This window comes from Sturnira hondurensis, unplaced genomic scaffold (genome assembly GCF_014824575.4).
Source record: "Sturnira hondurensis isolate 20B ecotype Veracruz unplaced genomic scaffold, ASM1482457v3 Scaffold0013414, whole genome shotgun sequence".
Taxonomy (NCBI): domain Eukaryota; kingdom Metazoa; phylum Chordata; class Mammalia; order Chiroptera; family Phyllostomidae; genus Sturnira; species Sturnira hondurensis.
In genome coordinates, this window is record NW_028086045.1 from 76,514 (window position 1) to 97,246 (window position 20,733).

At 40.0% G+C, this 20,733-nt stretch overlaps 1 protein-coding gene across 1 annotated transcript in view; it reads left to right on the forward strand.

Moving 5' to 3' along the window:
- Positions 1-20,338, forward strand: part of ADAM32 (ADAM metallopeptidase domain 32) — a 72,798-nt gene extending 52,460 nt beyond the window's left edge. The window contains exons 16-24 of the mRNA XM_037061613.1: positions 331-514; positions 1,792-1,875; positions 10,021-10,114; positions 10,469-10,576; positions 11,272-11,431; positions 15,872-15,907; positions 17,477-17,496; positions 19,142-19,180; positions 20,130-20,338. Of these exons, the coding sequence (XP_036917508.1) occupies positions 331-514; positions 1,792-1,875; positions 10,021-10,114; positions 10,469-10,576; positions 11,272-11,431; positions 15,872-15,907; positions 17,477-17,496; positions 19,142-19,180; positions 20,130-20,338 (934 nt within the window). The remainder of the gene's footprint in view (positions 1-330; positions 515-1,791; positions 1,876-10,020; positions 10,115-10,468; positions 10,577-11,271; positions 11,432-15,871; positions 15,908-17,476; positions 17,497-19,141; positions 19,181-20,129) is intronic.
- The last annotated feature ends 395 nt before the right edge of the window (positions 20,339-20,733 follow it).

Below are 20,733 nucleotides of genomic sequence, written 5' to 3' on the forward strand. Positions count from 1 at the left end.
ACCCCAACTGGTTCCCGTCTGCCTGCGCGCCTGGGTCGGGGGCCCTGTCCTGCCCGACCCTGCTCGCTGCTGGCTCCGCCCCTCTTACCGCCCCGTTGAATGGTTAGATGTAGTCGGACTTCCGTATAATTCAATTTTCTGTCCTTTGGTTGTGTCTTTGTTTCTCCAAACCTTTGTTGTATTCAAACTTGGTTGTGGGAGAAGGCACAGTGTTTCCACCTATGCCTCCATCTTTGCCTAATTTTTGTTTCTTTTGTCAAAGAAAACAAATCTGAAGCATTTCCAATAAATGCCTAATGTGTGACAATCATAACTTTATTATGTTGGCAGGAATCTCATATGTGGGAGGTTGATTTGCACCTACCCTACTCGAACTCCTTTCTATCGAGACAATGTCGCGGTGCTCTATGCTTATGTGCGCAATGTCATATGCATAACTTTGGACTACAGTCTGCACGGCTTGCTCACAGACCCAATGATGGTCAAGGATGGCTCTCAATGTGATGAAGGGAGGGTAAGTAAATGAACATGCATTTCTAAATCTAATTTTATTCATTTCTTTAGTACATATTTTTATCTCAGTATCAAATTTAAATTCATTTGCAGTGCTCTATGACCTTATATATTTAGATAAAGAGGACACGAATAAGCTTAAGCTAGACTCCAGATATTTGGAGGGAGATGGGACTATTTGATCCTTTTCAGAATTTCAATACTGTGAGCAAGGAAGCACTACCAAGTGTTCTGGGACTGGAGCGAGGAGGGGAGAGAGCTCAGCAACAGACTGTAGGTAGTACACAGCATGGAAATTTACTTTTCTTCTTGGGAAAAAAAGAGAAGAAATCCCATTGGTTAATATGTGTCTCTTTGTGGCCCAGTTGATAAGAACACAAGTCAGATCAGGCTGCATAAAATCAAATTTTCACCTGCTGGGTTTTGACAGTTTGCTAGTTGCCTAACCACTCTGAGATCCCACCCCTCGAGGTAAAGTAGGGGCAATAATAGCATTTACTCTGGGGGTTATTGAGAAGATTAAATGACGTAACAGTGTGCAGTGGTTAGCCCAATGTCTAGCATGTAGTAAAAGTTGACTACAGGTTGGCCATTATTATTCATTGCTATTACAATTCGTGATTTCTGAGGCCGACATAAATCTGGAGAAAATAAATTTACTTTGAAGTCTCATTTCATGCCTGACCAGGTCTTTGCCAGGCTTCCTCTTCCTGCCTCAGAGTCATGGATGACTCCTTGACGAAAGGGTGTGCCTGGAAGCTCAGTAGAAAGATTTAGGTGATAGAGCCAAAACAATGAAAAAATAAAACAAGTCAGCAGCTGATTGGATATTATTCAATTGGTAATTTAGTAAGAATAGAGTCTTTTCTATAACACGGATAGTTCTTCTCAGTGATGATATATGGAAACAAATTTTACCAGGTAACCTTTCATAATACAAGTCTTGTGTGATAAAACATTCTTGGTTGCTTTGTTACAATTGACCAACATACACTGATATATCTTTAGCATCCACATTTATAGTTTACAGTAGACGTACCTGAAAAGTCTCAAATATTCGGAGACTAAAGAACACATCCTGAATAATACATGTACCCCACAAACTGAAAAATATTTTTCATTAAATGAAAATACAACTTAAAAATTTGTGGGGTACAGAAAAAGCAGTACTTAAATGGACATTTATTGCATTGAATAGTTATGGTTTTATGTTATAAAATTACAGATTATAATGTTAAGATAGCTGAACTTCTCTGACTAGGAATTGTTTTTCATTAGATTTGTGTAAATCGTGAGTGTGTAGAATCGAGGATGCTTAAGAGTGACTTCCTTAAGTGTTCAGCAAAGTGCAGTGGACATGGGGTAAGTAAGCTCGTGAAATCACATTTATCTGGGACATTTTTCAGGTTTTAGGATCACTCATGAATTTACCCAGCGTTTATTTGGTTCCTACTGTATGCTAGTGTTGAGTGGCAGCCTCCTCCAGAGCTTTCTCAGTGTAACCTGAAACGGGTTTCCATGCATGGAGGGCAGGGACATACTGAAGAAGAAGGCAGACCACTGCTGACTGGTAGGCAGCAGGTTTAACCAACAGGCTTGTCCCGGGCAGCTGCAGGCCGAGGAATTCTCTGCACGGGTCCACGAGATTTCGAGACGTTAACAGAGAGGCCCTAAGTAGGTTCAGTCACTTATACAGGGGCCTGATCTGGGTTTAGTCACATACCTAGCACAGGTAGGCTCTTCACCACAGTTCTGTCTCAAGATTGTATCCTAGAGTAGCTTCTAGCCCAGGGAGAGCAAGCGGAGCACCTGTTGCAAGCTCCGTGGAGAACGGGAGTCTCAGATTCCCCAGGTACTTACAGCTGTGGGTCAAACCAATGGTCATGTCTTTTTGATGACCTTTCCCGACAGCTGGGCTCTGCTGTATCTGGTTTCCATATGGAGCTTTATTGGGTTAGTAAATTTGTAGCCAGAGGTAGATATAGAGACCTTTTTAGAGAATTAAACTGGCCAGAATTTCTGGTTGTGTAGGGCTGGGAACTACCCTCAGCACTGGAGAGGGCTATTACTCAGCTCCCCTGTTGGGGTGAGGGAACCTCAGACTCCAGAGGTGGCAAGGCCCTTTGTTCGAGGTCCCAAGTCAGGCAGAGCCATACCCTGTCAGGTTCCCTGGTCCTGCCGCACCTGGTCTTGGCTCTGCGGAGGAACAAAGCTGCTGGTTGGGACTACCACCTGGGCGCTGCAGGTACGAGCCTGGACAAGATCCTGGTTGTTGCAAGCCCCTCCTGCCCTCTCCTTCAAAGCAGAGTCCCAGCGGGCAAGCCTCACCCCTTCTCGCATGATCTCCGTGAGCAGAGTCTGAGTAGACAGACACTCCCAAGAAGCTACTCGCAGTGCCGGAAGGTCTGGAGGTTCACGCTGAGCAATCGTTTCCTGTTGGCGGAATGGCAGGCTCAGGGAAGACTTCTCAGGTGGTGTGCGGGCCTGGGGCAGGGGCAATGCAACCTGTCTCCATCAGCATCCACATGGTGCCCGGGTCAGTTTTCGTCTCACCCTTGGGTCCTGGGATTCTCTAGGAGGTGTCTTGTCCGTGAGTAGTTGTTAGTTTTTCTTCTTCTCAGAGGGAGTCACTTTGGGAACGATCTACATTGTCATCTTGGTGATATAACTTTCTATTTTTTTTTCTTAGTGTAGCTGAAGATTTATCAATTTGTTTATTTTTACGAAGAATTTTCTCTTAGTTTCATTGATGTTGTTTTTGCTTTTGGTCCTTATTTATTTCACTATAATCTTTGTAATTGCCTTTCTTTTCCTATATTTGGGCTTATTTTTTCTTCTAGTTCCATTATGTGTAGCGTTAGATGGCTTATTTGAAATTATCTGTGTTCTTTACAAGTGCATTTATCATTGTAAATTACCTCTAAGAGCGGCTTCTGCAGCATCCCAGGTTTTTTGCCCTGTGCTGTTTTCTTTGTCACGTGTTTTAGATGTTTTTTATTTTCTGTATAATTTCTTCTTTGAGCCATTGGTTGTTCAGAGCGTGTTGTTTGATATCTACATATCTGTGAATTTTTCAGCTTTCCTCTAGTTGATTTGTCATTTCATACCATTTTGGCCAAATAGATATTTGATATGTATTAAGATACTTAATCTTCTTACATTGGCTAACATTACTTTTGTGGCCTATGATATGACCTGTCCTTGGTAATGTTCCAGGTGAACTCGAAAATGTGTTTCCTACTGATGTTTGATGACATGTTCTATATATATCTACTGTATCCAATGACTTGTTCATGATGACTTGTTTCCTTGATTCATCATGTTTCTTGGAATTTTGCATTGGTGTTTTCACATTTGAAGTATTAGTCACCTTAAATCTTCACTGGTTGTCTTCTGGTGGGAGATAACGTTTTATTGGTCTTGTTTAAGTTTGGGTTGTTCACACTTCTAGCTCCCTCTAGTGGCAGAATACTTAAACTAGTATGTCTTCTCTGGTTCTTAGCAGGCGGCTGCTGGAAACCTCTTTTTTGTTGTCCAGAAGGTGGCTAGAACTCAAGTTTGTGTTTTCGCCCTTGCCTGAGTACCCTGATTTCATTCTCTGAGGGATATGTCTGTCTACTGAAGCTTGCTCTTGCTGATCAGCTCAGGTGTACTAGGAGCAGGCCACAAAGTGGGGATACTTAACGGGTTTACCACTTGGGGCGCTGGGGGTGTTCACAGGTCAGGTCAGGTCAGGGGGCAGCCATGATTTAAGTTTTTGTAGCAGCTCATGAGCAGGCTTCCTGCTGGAGTAATGAAAACATTCAGCAGAAATTGTGTCTCTTTAGTGCCCTTTCATATTTCTTATCTGACTCTTTCCTGATCATACTTCCCCAGTCGAGGAGGTCCTGCCTTAATACTCTGGATGTTGCAGGAGAAAAACAGGTTTCTGGGGCTGTGTGATGCACAGCTGGTTAACTGAGGACTCACTCGCTCCTTTGCCTTCCCCCGCAGGAGAGGTCACCACTGGCTAGTTCAGCCCCATGCTTGGGGAGAGGTCGCCCTGGCAAAGTCACTCTGCCCTCTCCTGGGTATTCCAAACAGTTACCTTACTCCAAAAGAGTGCAGGAACCTATTCTTCAAAAGGCTGCACTTCTCGGGCCTGCGAACCAGACGATCGCGGTTCGATTCCCAGTCAGGGCACATGCCTGGGTTGCAGGCCGGTTCCTTGCAGGCTAACTACCAGCAGGGGACGCACAAAAGGCAACCATACATTGATGTTTCTCTCCCTCTAAAAATAAATAAATAAATAAATAAATAAACAAATAAAATCTTAAAAAAAAAAAAAAAAGGCTGCACTTCTGCAAGGCTTTTGTGTCCATGCTATTCTGTTGCCCAAGTCATAACCCTCTGGGTTTTTCACTGAATGCAGCCAAGAGGGAGAGAGGCCTGCTCAGGGACTCCTGCTGGCTCCACAGCCTCTACCGAGGCCTGTCTGCCTCTTACCTGATGCACAGGTGGGCAAGACTTCTCCCGGGTCTCCCGTGGTGCTCAATTACACAATCCCCACAAAAGTACTGTTGTTCAGGATGGTGCCAAATTTAGGGTTAAAAGGAGAACAATAAGGAGGGATGTCTTCTGCCACCGTGTTGCTCTGTTGCTCTGGTCACTTCCAAGGGCAGTTTTACTTCTTCCTTCACAATTTGCATAGCTTTTGTTTTCATGTCTTCCAGGATAATGTCGAAAAGGAATGGTGAGAGGTGACTTTTTTGCTTTGTTTCTGATCTTAGTGGGAAAACTTCTAATTTCACCATTAGGTATAATGTTGTCTGTAGAACATCATACCATTATACGTTATACCATTAATGTTATCTGTAAGACAGAACGTGTCCATTTCGTCCAGGTCATTGGTTTGGTGGCGCATAGTCTTTCGTAGTGTTCTAGTGTGAGCCTTTGTACTTCTGTGGTGTCTGTGGTAGCTTCTCATTCACCTCGATTTTGTATGAATCTTTTTTTCCTTAGTGAGTCTAGCCAGGGGCTTGTTGATTTTCCTAATCTTTACAAAGAACCAGCTGTTTGTTGCACTAATTTTTTGTATCATCTTTTTGTTCTCTATTTCATTTAATTATGCTCTAATTTGTATTATTTCCTTTCTTCTGCTGCTCTTGTTCATTGTCTATTTCTTTTAGATGTAATATTAGCTTGTTTACTTCGTATTTTTCTTGTTTCTTGAGCGAGGCCTGTAAACTTCCCTCTTGCTACTGCTTTTGCTGCGTCTCAAAAGTTTTGATCTGTCACATTGTCATTCTCATTAGTCTCTGTGTCTTTTGTCCTCACGTTGATTTCTTCTGTGACCCCATCATTTTTTAATAGCATGTTATTTCATCTCCACATATATGTATCCTTTTTCTGCTCTGTTTTTGTAATTGATTTATAATGTAAAGCATTGTTCTTGGAGAATATGCTTGGTATGACTTCAGTCTCCTTGAAATTGTTGAGGCCAGTTTTGTTTCCCAGCATGAGATCTACCCTTGAGAATGTTTTATGTGCTGTAGGGAAGAGTATAATCTGGGGTGCCAGGGTGAAAGGCTCTGTAAATGTCAGTTGTCCATCTGGTCTAATGTGTCATTTAAGGCTGATATTTCTTCATTGGTTTTCTGTTTGGATGATCTATCTATTGCCATCAATATCGTGTTTAGGTCCCTACTTTGATTGTGTTTTAGTCAGTTTCTCCCTTTATTTCTGTTAGTAGCTGCTTTATGGGTCTCAGTGCTCCCTGACTGGGTGCATACACACTGACAAATGTTATGTCTTCTTGGTGTAGTGTCCCGTTTGCCAGTACAAAATGTCCATCTGTGGCTCGCGCTACCTTTTTTAAACTTGACATCTATTTTGTCAGATGTAAGTATGGCTACATTTGTCCTTCTCCGGATGCCGTCTGCTTGGAGGGTCATTTTCCGCCATTTCACTTTGAATCTGTCTTTGTCTCTGCGACTGAGATGTGTTTCCTGAATGCAGAGTATAGAGAATTTTGTTTTTTGATTCATATATTTTAATAAGTGAATTCATTCCATTTGTGTTTAGGGTGATTATTGATATAAGAGGATTTCCTATGATAATTTTATCTTTTGTTTTCTGGGGGCTCTGTGTCTCTTGTTCCTTTTCTCTTGTGTTGCTGTCTGTTATTTTCATCTGGTTGTATTCCGTTTTTCCCCCTGCTTTCATTTCCTTTTTCTGGCTGTCTAGTTTCAGTTCTAGATGTTTTTGTGTTTACCATTAGGTTTAGGCAAAAGCAACTTTAGTATATACAGTAGTCCCTTTTCTTAACAATTGTACCTTATCTCCATTCAGTGGTGCAATTCGGTTTTTTATCCCCTTTCCTTCTATGTTTTTGTTGTCACAAGTCACTTTTTTTTAATGCTGTGAGTTTATTTCCAAGTTTCAGTAGCTATTTTCTCCTTTTTAAAAAATGGCTTTACCTTCTTTAACTTTTATGTTTATTTAAGGTTTTGATAGCCTATTCTGTGTGAAGGGTTCAATTTCAGGTTCTGTCTGTCTTGTTAGTGATCTTGCTCATAGCTTTGTATCTTTTTGTCCATTTGTTTCAGATAGAAGAATACCCGCCAGTATTTCCTGTAATACAGTTGTGGTGGTGGAAAATTCCCTCAGCTTTTGTATGTCTGGAAAAGTCCAGCTCTGCTGGATATATTATTCTTGGCTGGTGATTTCTCTCTTTCAACACTTTGGATGTTTAATCTCTTTCTTTCCTTGCTCATAGGGTTTCTGCTAAAAAATCTAACAACAATCTAATGAGATATTGTTTATTGATTGTTGTCTCATTTTCCCTGGATGCCTTGAGAATTCTTTTTTTTTTGTTAATTTTTTATACTTTTAATAATAACGTGTCTTGGAGAAGTCTCTTTTGGATTGAGATAATTAGGTATTCTGTTAGCTTTTTATATCTGAGAATCCAGTATTTTCCAAAGGTTTGGGAAGTTTTTTTTGTCAATCATTTGTTTGTGTGGGCTCCCTGTTCCCTTCCCCTGCTTCTCACCTCTTAGTATACATACCCACCATTCTAATACTGCTGGTTCTAGTGGAGTCAGGTGGTTCTCGTGGAGAGCTCTATTTCCTTTTTACTCTTGATTCTCTTCTTCCACAACAGTCATTTCTAGATTTCTATTTTCTATGTCACCAGTTCTTCCCTCCATTTTGTCTTTTGTGTTTCCTAAGCTTGCTAGTTCATTCTTTGTCTCTTTTATTGAGCTCTTCAGCTCTGTAACTTTTCTTTTCTTTTCTCTTTTTTAATCTTTACCTAAGAACATGATTATTGATTTTAGAGAGAGGGGAAGGGAGAGGGAGAGGGAGAGAAACATTGATGGGTTACCTCTGGTATGTACCCCCAACCAGGGATTGAACCTATAACCTAGACATGTGCTCTGATTGAACCTGTGACCTAGACATGCGACATGCGACTTTTTGGTTTATGGGACGATGCTCCAATAACTAAGCCACACCAGCCGGGGCCTGTTTTGGTTTCTTTATATATACAATTTTAATCTCTTTGGTGAATATTCCTTTTGTTCATTGATTTTATTTCTGAGTTTACTGAGTTGCCTTTTTGAGTTTTCTTGGATATTGTTGTTTATCAGAACAGCAATCTTGAATTCTGTCATTTAAGTCACGTATTTACATGTCTTTATGTTTATTTTCTCCTTTCTGAGTTCCCTCACTATCTGGGTTATTCCTTATACATGATGGATTATTTCTCTGCCTTGACATTTGTGGAAATGAAAGCCGCCTTTTTAATGTGAGGAGGAATTTTTATTTTTATTTTTAAATATTTTATTTATTTATTTTCAGACAGAAGGGAAGGGAAGGAGAGAGGGAGAGAAACATCAGTGTGTGGTTGCTTCTCATGTGTCCCCCACTGGGAACTGGCCTGCAACCCAGGCATGTGCCCTGACTGGGAATCGAACTGTGATCGTTGGTTCGCAGGCCCGTGCTCAATCCACTGAGCTACACCAGCCAGGGCAGGAAGAATTTTTTAAATTAAATTGATCTGAAAGCTCTTTTAAAAAAGAACGTTGGAAATGGTAAATAGTAATGGAGAAAAATACAATAAAGATTAAATTAAAAAAAAGAAAAAGAACTTTGACAGGTAGAGGTCTTTCTTTTATTTTCCTGTAGGTGGCGCAGAAGCACAGGTTTTTATTTTCTCTTACTGGCTCTCTTGGGGCTTCTGCTAGCTCTGAGAGGCAGTTTCTCTTCCATAGTGGAAAGTGCTCAGTGTTCCCCAGGAGGTGGGCATCCTCTCCGGATCAGGTTGCCTCAGTCTTATAGGACAGCACTCCATAAACGGAAAGGGATGGACTATGATTAGGACAAATTGGCATGTGCCTCCTAAGAAGGACAATGTCACTTCTGTGAAATGTTTCAGAGTGAAAGTATACATGTACATATACAACATTATGAAGGTGCTATGACAGAAGCTTGAATACCCCGAACAGAGTATTTGCCCCCTGTCCATTTAAGCCAGGGAGCAGAGAAATTAGAGTCTTGTTTTTACATTGAGATCTTAGAAACTGAGCAATGTGTTATATTACTTTGCGAAGTGGCATAGCGCGGTCAGGGAGCTAGACCTGCTGGAACCCAGTTGCTTGGGTTTAAATTCTGGCTCTATCACTTACCAGCCGTGTGCCTCTTGGCAGGTTAAATACCTGTACCTCAGTTTCTTCATCTGTAAAGCAGGAATAATAATTGTCCTCACTTCAGAGGACTGCTGTGAAGATTTAATGAGTAAACCTGTATAAAGTGCTCAGAATGGAGACTCACATAGTAAGCATCACAAAGGTGTTTGCTAGTATTTAATAACTAATTTATTAATAATAAAAACCATCAGTTCCTGATGTTATGCTTTGCCTAAGTATCTGATGCCCTGTGGTAATATAAAAACTCTTTGCCTAAAAATGAAGCAAACAAAAACAAACAGAATAAAACTTGATAGTGATCAAGGGCAGTGTAGTGCTCATAAATGTTTAACCACTCCTCCTGGGGGAGGGTGGATCCTCATTTGTAAGTGCAAACCCTTCAAGTTACCGCGTGGTGACACCGAACTCGGAGACTGGAAGAGATGTGCACAGTCAGTTCGGGGAACCGGCGGTGGCTGGCCTGTAGCGCACACCGGAAGTGCCTCGTTTTCATTCGAGTTAAGTGTGTGTCTTGAAATTGCATGCTAAAATGCCAGGAGAACCTTTGAAGATATTAAACTTTCTTGATGCAACTCTTGTGAGCCTTACTTCATATTTAGTTGTCTTGTGTGTAAGGGTTTGTCCGTCTGTCTGTGTGTACACACTTTAGGCTAAGAAATCAAGTGTTTGATTTATAGGCTGATCTCTCTAAATAAATCAGATAAACAAAATTACACCAGGTAAAAAACAAAAAAGGTTGATAATCCAGCTGCTAATTTTGCTTTCTATAGGAAAGATGTTTTTAAATGATCATTTAAATGTTTTAAAATGATCCCAGGTGTGCAATTCCCAGCAGCACTGCCTGTGTGATAAGGGCTGGAGCGGCGCCACCTGCAACCAGCGGTCCCGAGAGGCCGACAGCCTCACAGCAGGCAAGTGTCTCTGTCTTCACGCGTCCAGTCAGTGAAGTTCTCAGGCAGCTCATCTTGACAAAAACAAAGTTACCTTTTCTCCACTTAGAAAGAAATCAGTATTTGTAATTAAAAGGTAAATAGGCTTCTTTCAGGAAATGGAAACCAAATATACCTTCTTAATCTTGCTCTTTTTCTCTCACATGAACTTTAAAATATCATGATTGAAGCTGAGAGTATCTTTTAAAACTTGCACTTACTGATATTGTTGATTTTCCTGTTTTAAGATTATCTTGCAACATTCCCTCCTTCATAATTGATCCTGGGATCTCAGCTATACACAGTTACTGTGTGTGACTATGTGTTTGTTAATAGAGGAAATAAAGGAAATTGAAGATAAATTTTCCTCTGAAGAAGTTTACAACTTAAATGAGAAAAACCTGCTAGTTGCTGTTAATGAGATCCTGGAGGGACGAGAGCACAGTATTGTATCTGTTCACCATGTCATTCATTCACTGATTTGGCAAATACATATTGAAATGTGCTAGGTGCTGGTCATGTGGCACAAGAGATACCCAGTGAGCTGAACAAAGTCCCTCTTCTTGTGGAGTTTAGGAATATGCTCAGGGTACCCTACCTGTGCTAGCTAGTCACAGAATAAGGTTAGGAATTAAGTCTCCTGATTTTTATGCCAGTGCCATTTTAGTAGGGCTGTAATGGCTCGATATATAAAAACGGATCCCTAATGTCAAAAAGTCAACAGTCTACTAAAGAAAAATAGGATATGCACAAATATAGTGAGATTCTGTGATGATGCAACCTGTAACAATGCAAATTCATTGGATAACTTTGCAATTACACCATACCACATTATACTCATGAATCACTGAAATTTATGAGTGTTAATAAATTACACTCCTACCCACGTACAGTGTTATGAAGTGAGTTTTTGCTATAGATGTTGTGTAACAGAATACGTTGCAACTTTCTGGAACTTGGTTTTCATCCTTTTAGAATAACAAGTAGTAGGATATAGTCCAAAGTATTATGATTCTATTATGTTTTTGTGTTACTTGAATGACAAAAAATTAAGGACACTGTCATTAATTTGTTGCACTTTTGAAGACAAGGAGGCAGCTTAATTTTTTTACTCTGATCTGTAATGGTTTTTTTTTTAGGTTTACTGATGAAAAGAGCTTTTTGGAAATCTGAAAAGAACCGGTGGCTTCTAGGTTTCTACATTGCTTTACCTGTTCTCGTCATAGCAACTGTAATAGCTATTTCATGGAATCAGCTGAGAAAATGGTTCACCAAGGAAGAGGAATCCCTAAGTAGCGGGTAAATTTGTGTTCTGAAGTTAAACTTTAGTACCGTTTGAATCTAGTCCCTTGTAAGGCATTATCATGAGCAGCAACAATATACTTAATAAGAATTTTGAGTATGACATCAGTATGTCATTTAGTTGTGTATGATGATTTTGAATAATCTCATCTTAGAGATAGAAAGATTTGGGAGTATAAATTTAAGTAACTCTCCAAAGTCATTGCTTTGGTAATTGAGAGAGGAAATAACCCTTGTGGTTCTCAATGACCCATGCATGTCACTTTACAGGAGAAACGGGGTGTTCACATGCAGATTTCTGGGCCTTATCACCCATGAAATATTGCAGTTTGCATTACTGCCTCCTGTAATGAGTACTTTTAAAAAGATCTTCTGGATAAAGTTTCAGAAGGTGAATTTATAATTCACCCTACAAGATATTTTTATTTTTATTTATTTCTTGTTTTTAAATTTAATTCTTGTTCAAGTACAGTTTTCTGTTTTATATTCTCCGCTCTGCTTTTTTAAAGATTGTATTTACTTATTTTTAGAAAGAAGTGAAGGAAGGGAGAAAGACAGGGAGAGAAACATCAATGTGTGGTTGCTTCTCATGTGCCCCCTACTGGGGACCTGGCCCGCAATCCAGGCATGTGCCCTGACTGGGAATTGAACCAGTGACCCTTTTGTTTGCAGGTCCGTGCTCAATCCCCTGAACTACACCAGCCAGGGCTATTTAAAAAAAAAATTAATTCAAATGCAAAGACACAGAAAAAGGTGATGCCCATTTGCACACCATTGGAAATGAATCAATGTTAAGGTTTTTCTTATTTGTTATGAAATTAATGGTGCATGTCTTCAGCGGCAGCCCCGCCAGTGTTGCTTTCCTGCCTGCAGACTGAACGCTCTGCCCTGGAAGTGGGCGTGAGCCACGTCATCACATTGCCTGTGGCCGCCGCGTCTGTGTGCCATAGCTAGAATTACATACTGTTTTAAGTTTTTGTACTTTTTATAGATACATTTTCTCTCTTAATTCTAACTTTGTTTATATAGTTTTTTTCTTTTTCATGAGCAGTTTTGGTTTTGTTGAGATCAGTATATTTTCGTTGTGTTTATCATTCTTAAGTTATGCTCTTTTCCTCCTCTCTGCTCTAGTTACCTTTGCTCAGTTTTAAGTCTAGCTCCCTTGAATCTAATGCCTTGATTATTAATTTTCAATTGTTCTTATTTTCTAATATATGCTTCAAAAGTTGAAACTGTCTCTTTGTATATCATTTACCTGCACACTGTTTTGAACTGTGCATCTGATAGGTTGGCTTTCTCTTGGTTGCTTAGAAGTATTGGCTCTGGGGCTTTGAGCTATTCTTCCTCTTGAGCCATAATGTTTCGGTTTGTTTGTGCCTGTTACATGTGAGGGGCAGAGCCTTAGGTGTTCACTAGGGCAGGGCAACCCAGTGGCTGGGTTGTGATGCTCTACATGGGGGCGGGGTCAGAGAGGGAATAATGGCGCTTGTTCTGCTCTCTCTTGGATTTCGGTCCCCTCTGCTGCTTCCCATAAGCAAATTGGGCCCTTCTGGTGCTGGTTCCCAGGTGTGTGGGCTTGTGTATGTTCTAGGACCCTGTGGGTCTTCCCAACAGACTCTCCTGTGAGGCTGGGAGCCTCTCTTCGTACCTCAACCCTGGAAAGTTTTTTCAATTGGTACTTTTAGGCTTTATTTCCCGTTTCTGGGCCCTGGGTACGCGGTCTTTCTCACTGACTGTTTTTAGACCTGCCTGGTTTATCTGTGCGCAAATGTGTGTCTATGGTCAGCCAGCCACCTTGTTAGCCTTACTTGGTTTTCATTCCTGCACCTGCCCGACCACCACCTTTTCCTGCCACGACCCCGTTCTGCTAGGCTCTGACCCTGCCCCTCTTACCCATCTGGATGAATGGTTCGTTGTTGTCGGACTTCAGCACCGTTCAGTTTTCTGTGTGCTTTGGTTGTGTTTTTGTTTTGAAATCTTTGTTGTCCCTAAATTTGGTTGTGTGAGGAGGTACAGTATTTCCACCTGTGCCTCCATCCTGGCTGGAAGTCTAAATATATAGTTTTAATGAGGTATAGTTGATACACAGTAAATTGGATATATTTTACCTGAAACCGTTCCCACAATCAAGATTATAAGGGTGTCTGTCATGCCCAGGAGTTTCCTTGTGCCTTTTTGTAACCCTCACCCTTTGCCTTTCCCACCTCCTTCATTCCCAGACTACTGCAGGTCAGCCTCCTGTCACTATAGTTTAGTTTGCATTTTCTACAAGTTTTTCACCTGAGGTGATGGGTACACAAACTATCCCTGTCCCTTTGTGTGTACAACAGATTGCTCCCTTTCTTCATTTCAGAAAGTTTTTTTCCCTCTGACTCAGGTGGTCTCCTCACTTGCACTTCTGCTTAAGACTCAGCGAGGACCCTCCACGGATCTCAGGAGGTCTCTGTGTGCAGCTCGTTCCCTTTCTGCATTTTTTCCTGTGAATTCTAGCTGCCTGCCCTTTCTAAACTCCCTATTCCATTTCCCCAACTCAGGGAACCTTCTGGCTTTGCCTGTGCTCCTTCCTGTGCTATAGCCGGGAATCTCTCATCAGGCAATAAGAAAGCTCAGATTCAGTTCTCCTCTTTTTTATTCCCCTCTCTCAGAGATCACTATCCTGCACTGACATATTCAATGTCTCAAGACCCCTGTTTCATACATTTTGTCCAGATGTTCAGTTGTTTCAGGCAGGAGGGTAAACCTAACCTATACTCCATCTTGGCCAGAATTGGAAGTGTGTCTTTATGGTTTATAACTGCATATCCCACGTTCTGTTTTATTTCCTTGTTCAGACTTCCACCAACTCTTCTTGCATCGTTGTCCTGTATTAGTCTTATGGAACCTATTCTTGGGAAGGTTTCTATGCAAGAATGTAATTCTTATAGTAAAGTTATAAAAACAATCCGTGTTGTATTTCTTGGTGTGTGAATTTGCTGATCTGCGGTGACTGTTGACACTCATGCTTTTCGTGGTTTGTTTTCATAGGCTCTTTTATCCTCAGTGTCTGTGATTTTCCCATGAGAATTCTGCATGCCCTGGTTGAAGACACACACATGTGCGTTGTTTGATTTTTGCTTCTTTTAAACCAAAAATATTTAAAGCAATTGCAATGCATGGTGTTCAGGAACTTGTAGTGTGTGAGCTAGGATCCTGGAAGAATACTTTTTAAAGGTTTGGGAGTCATACTTCTCTTGTTGATATACTTTCCTCATCTGCATAGCCTCATTTTCCTGCTGTATTCCAAAGGCTACTTACTGGTTGGAGGTGATTTTTTTTTAATCTTGAGAGAAAAATTTTATTTTTCCTCTTCTATGTATACTTAAAAAAATTAAATTTATTAGAGTGACATTGGTTAATAAGATTATATAGGTTTCAAGCATCCATTCTGTGGTCAGAGTCTTTATTATTATCCCTGTTTTATGGGTGGAGTGGCTCTCTCTGGCTCCCAGGTTTGGTGAAGGAGCTCACTTACAGTTTCCCATGTGCAAAGGCCTCAAACCTGATTTTCTTTTAAGGAAGGGCTGCTCAATCTCCAGTCCCAAAAGAGTATCACAGTCTCAGATACCACTGCAGTCATTCAGTTTTAGCTCCTCTTTATCCTTTGAACTCCATTGTTTTATTTTTGCTAGCACCAGGAGAAGACTTTTTTTGTTTTTAATCTCAGTTATGTATTAGGTTTTTGTTAGTTTTTTTACCACTCCTCTATGTGAGGATTGGAAGGGGACGATATCTTGCCTGTCTACTCTACCAGATTGTCTAGAAGTCAGTAGCGATTTTAATTTACAAAATGTAGCATTTCTCACCCTTGCCAGTGTTGCTCAATTGGTTGGAGTGCTGTCCAGTAACTAAAAGGCTGCAGGTTCAATTCCAGGGCACATACCTAGGTGGCAGGTTCAATCCCAGGTCTAAGTGTATATGAGGCTGGTCTGGGTGCTTATGGGAGGCAACAAATCAATGCTTCGCTCTTGCCCTGCTGTTTTCTCCTCACTCTCTAAAACCAGTGGAAAAAATGCCCTTGGGTGAGGATAAAAAATATGTAGCATTTCTTTATCAATGAATAAGAAGTGAAGCATTAAGGTATGAAGGTAAGAATCAGGCATTCAGAGTCAAACCTATATTTTGTGTTTAGAACTGACAAGCAGAAAGCAAAGCAAATTTGTGTCTTAATACTCTCCTCACTGCAATATTTGGCATTTGTACTCTTTGTGGATAAGGTATATGGGTAAGTAAGTCATTTATAGGTATCTTTTTTGGGGACACCTGGACATTATCTTCTTTATTGAGAGCCAGTCTTGTAAAAGAGATAACACTGTTTATAAACTGGCCTTTTATTCACGCAGTAGGAAAACTTTCCCAGGACTCACTTGAGACATTATTTTCTATTTTTTAAATATCCAGATCAGAAAGCAGCACTCACACGTATACCACCACCAGGTAAGTAAATTAGAATGTTTTTTAAGATACATGTTAAAAATTAAAAATGAGTTAATGATTCACAATTAATTTCTAGATATTGTTTGAACTCCTGCAATTCGTAAAGTAATGCATTGAAACTAGGGCACTAATATATAAACATTTATTTTCTAGTAAATTAGTTTTTTATTTATTTGGAAGTCTACTTTGAAGGAACAAGGAATAAAATAGCTGACTGTAGTAAGAAATAGAATGTGTGTAGTTAGTAAAGAAAAAGGATGTGTAGCCCTACCTGCAAGAAATACTGCAGCTTTGGTTTTGACCGCTGTGATTAAGTGAATGTAATAATGTGAGTTACATGAATTTTTTGGTTTCCTAGTGCTTATAAGATTATATTTGTATTATACTATATATAATAGTCTATTAAATACTAGATATTATAGCCTATTAAGCATGCTACAGCACTATGTTTTTAAAAAACAACATACATACTTTAACTTAAAAATACTTTGTTACTAAACATTGCTGGCCATCATCTGAGTCCTCAGTCTTTTGTTGGTATGTTAGTTCATTTACTGGTATGTTAGTTCAATGACTTTTGTTGGTATGTTAGTTCAGTGACTTTTGTTGGTATGTTAGTTCATTTATTCCTTTACATACTTAGTGACCTCAAGCAACATTTATTTATTATCTTGAAGGTCTGTAAGTCAGAAATCCAGGTGGATTTGTCTGGGTCTTCACAAGGCTGACCCGAATGAAGGCTGGAAGGCCAGGCTGAGCTCTTAGGTCATTCCAGGTTGCAAGCAGAACCTAATTTCTTGCAGTTGTAGGTCTGAGGTGTTTATTTCCTTGCTGTCTGCCTGCTAGAGGCCCCTCCTGACCCGCCCACTCATAGGACTTCACGTGTACCTCCCTTCATCTTCAAAGAAACAAGGGCACCTCAAGTCTTCCTCAGGCTTTGACTGTCTCTTAGCTCCCATCTGCCACTGGCAGGAGAAAGCTCTCTTTTTAAAGAGTTCGCCTGATTCTGTCATGCCCACCAAAATCTCTGAATTTTATAATCAACTGATTTGGAGCTTTAGTTACCTTTTCAAATTCTCTTCTGAGCAATACTTAAAAATGTTTAAATATCCAAAGAACGGGAATCTTAGGGGCCATCTTTAGAATTCAGCCTGATAAGCCTCTACAGTGTTTCTTTATCTGCCCATAGAGGTCTTGTTTCATTATGACATAATCTGGTAATTTTTTTAAAAGATTTTATTTATTTTTCTTCAGAGGGGAAGGGAAGGAGAGAAGGAGAGAAACATCAATGTATGGTTGCCTCTCATGAGTCCCCCATTGGGAACTGGCCTGTAACCCAGGCATGTGCCCTGACTAGGAATCGAACCGCGATCGTGTGGTTCACAGGCCCCCGCTCAATCCACTGAGCTACACCAGCCAGGGCCTGGTAATTTTTTAAAAATCATGAACTGGAACTCAATATTTTCTTTCAAAGTGAAGCCTTACTTTGGAAAAGTTCTAGACTTTTTTTCTTCAAATACTGAGTCTACCTATTCTAAATCTTGTATTAAATGTTTTCATGTTTTTTAGCTGGTCTTTTATATTCAGAGGTGGGCCAAAGTAGGTTAAATGACCAGCCATCATTACCTGAAAGATAAGTCATAAGTAAGAATACAAAATAATAAACATAATAATAATAGTAATAAGACAAATAATGCAAATAAATAATAAAATAATAAATAATAATGCAAGAATAAACTATGTTTCAAGTACTCACAACTGTAAACCTACTTTTGCCCACCTGTGTATTAGGCTTACAGTTGTGAGTTTGTAAAACTCAGAGTTTATTATTGTATTGTTACTTACTGATTGTTGTATTATTTTTCATTTGAATGACTGTAAACCTACATTTGTCCCACCCTATATTTCTGTTTACCTAGTATTCTGGGTGATTTTCCTAAACAATTTAAAAATCAATTTTTTTTCTAGTTTTGTCATTTCTTGGTTAATGGACTCTGTTCCTTTATTGATCCCTATGGAAATCCTAAACATTTTTTTGAAGTTTTTCTATTACCTGTACTTCTCAGTGTATGAATTCTTCAGTTTGCTCTGCCTGTGAACATTAGCTCTTACTGGCTTTGTCTTTGATTGTAAGGCCATTTTTAAGTTGGTCTGAAGGTTGTGGGTTATTGTTAAGCTGTAAGGCCGTTTTAAGCAGCAATGCTCATCTCATGAGGATTATATGTGTCCTGCTTTGCAGAATCCTATTGTGGAGAGCATTTCCTGTTTCCCCTCCTAAGTCTCCCATTTTCACAGCACCTGTTAGACCTGGAGATATAGGATTCTAAAGAAGCACGAGTCGGTATCCTGAACCTATGCTTGTTAATGACTGAAGGTTCCGGCTTCTCTCTGTGGTATCTGTGTTATCCATATCTTTAAACCATTCTAAGCACTTAGGGTTCTTGTGTCTCCAGGTGATGCTTTCTCAGCTACACTTTTAAGGAAGTTCCCCTGCCCTATCCTGAAGACTAGTGGTAAGAGCGTTTACTGTCCCTCTTTCATGGATGGTAAGGCCCTTCATGGCTGTCAGGTGTAGAGAAGATTAGTTCTAGCTTTCTAGAAGGTCTCAGCTCCCTATGAGCTGATGCATACAACTGATCTACACAGCTCTGGAGTCATTCCGCTTTAGCTCCTATTTACCTTTTGTGCTTTTGATTTTCTCTGCTTTTTAAAAAAACTATGGTAGAAATGTCCCTTCTAAATTTTGGTTGGTATTGTGTGTATGTGTGTGTGTTATTACATCTACATGTGTGAGATGGAGGGGGACGAAACACCATCAGCCCAGTCTGCCTGATTGTCTAGAAGCCAGTGAGGGTTTTGAATCGGGACCTGTAGTCATTTGTTCATCCGTGGATAAAGCATTAGGTTGGAACCTGAAGGCTAGAATCAGACATTCAAGATCAAGCATATATTCTGTGCTGGGTAGTGATAAGGAGGAAAACAAATGTGTTACTTGCTCCTCTCCCTAGTTGGGGATTTGAAATTTATATTCTTTGTGGATGTGGGGTATGTGTACATGAGAATGCTGTTTAGCTGCATACCCTAATTTAGTAATCATTTGAGGTTATTCCTTAGTGATGATTAGTGCTATAGAAGAGTTAATTCAGGTTATAAAATTGTCTAAGATTCATTATTTACAAAGGCACATTTTTTTTAAAGAATTAACTTAGAAGCATTATTTTTATTCTCATTTAGATCCAGATCGGAAAGCAGTAGCCAAACAGATACTGTCAGGTAAGTAAATTTGGGGTAATTTCTTAAAATAAGTATGTTAAAAAGATGAACAAATTAATAACCAGCAATTAATTAGCAAGTATTAATTGAGCAGCAAAGATTGGTATAGTACTACACCGAAACAGAACAAAACCAAACCTGTTAGTATTTGCCAATCTAGTAACTAGCACTTACCTGGGTAAATACATGTCTTCATCCGTCCAGGTTGTTAATGTCTGTTGGGAGTTTACTCTCGATGATCACTCGTTTGTGGAGCTAACTTGTAAATGGGGAAGTTTACTTCTTTTTTTGGAGATTCAACTAGAAACCCAATATGTATGCCTGTGAACAGTTGAGAGAATGACTGCTTACCATGGTCACTTAAGAAAAATTTGCTGAAGGAAAATTCAGAGGGAAACAATTTCTGTATTTTCCATAGCCTCTCAGCATTACAAAGTAGTTTTAATTAGTTTCCCCTCCATTGCCCGAAAGGTGGCTATCTCTATATGATAATACAACGAATGTTTACTTTCTCACATCTAACAGTTTTGGGTTTGGGGCCCACCTGCAGATATAAAACATTTGGGAGTTTTCGCTTCTCCCTCTCTCACTTAAAAACTGTTTACTTGTATAGGGGCTGGCATTTTAAATCTTCTAGATGAACAAGATTCATCTCTCCTCTGGTCCCTAGTCACCCACACTGACTGAGAGTTGATAGCATTACCCACAGGGAAGTTCTTCTTTCCATTGGAGTGCACTTTGGAATGCTGGGTCACTAGTCTAGCCTTCCGGCTTGGTGTGCAGCAGGGAGACAGTTTTTGAGGTAATTATACATTTGAATTCTAATAATGTCACTTGACACTGTTGTTGTCCTTTACTGACATCACATCCAGTATAGCGTTCAGGTCATTTATTTTTCGTTTATTTTGGGGGAAGGTGTTTAACACAGCGGAAATTCATTTTCTCACAGTGTGGGAGGCCAAAAGTCCAAAACAGAGCTACCAGCAAGACTGGTTCCTTCTGGAGGCTCTGAGGAAAAACCTCTTCCGGGCCTCTCTCCTGGCTTCCTGTGGCTGTCAGCAGGCCGTGGTGTTCCTGGCTGGCCGCTGCAGACTCCGGCCAATGCAGTGCTTTCCCCGTGGCCGCCTTTCCTATGCCTCTCAATCTGTTTCCTTATAAAATGACCCTAATTGTTGGGTTTAGGGCCCACCCTAATGTAGTATAACTTTATCTTAGACTGATTACATCTGTAAATGCCTTATTTTCAAATAAAGTCACATTCACAAGTACCTGGTGTTAGGACTTCAACCTCTTTTTTGGAGGGGACACAATTTAATCCACAACAGTGAAATAAATACCCTGGTTATCATTAGAAATATAAGCCTATAAGCTCAGAAAATATATAAAAATCCATTCTATAAACAAATATATAAGAGAAAGAAGAAACTCCAATTAATATGCAAACTAAGTTATTTTTCATATTTTGTCCTTCACTCTCCCCTTGCCAACCACAAAGCATGAATTCCTTTCAACTTAAACATTTTTTGCAAATTTCTCCATGAAAACTCCTAAGC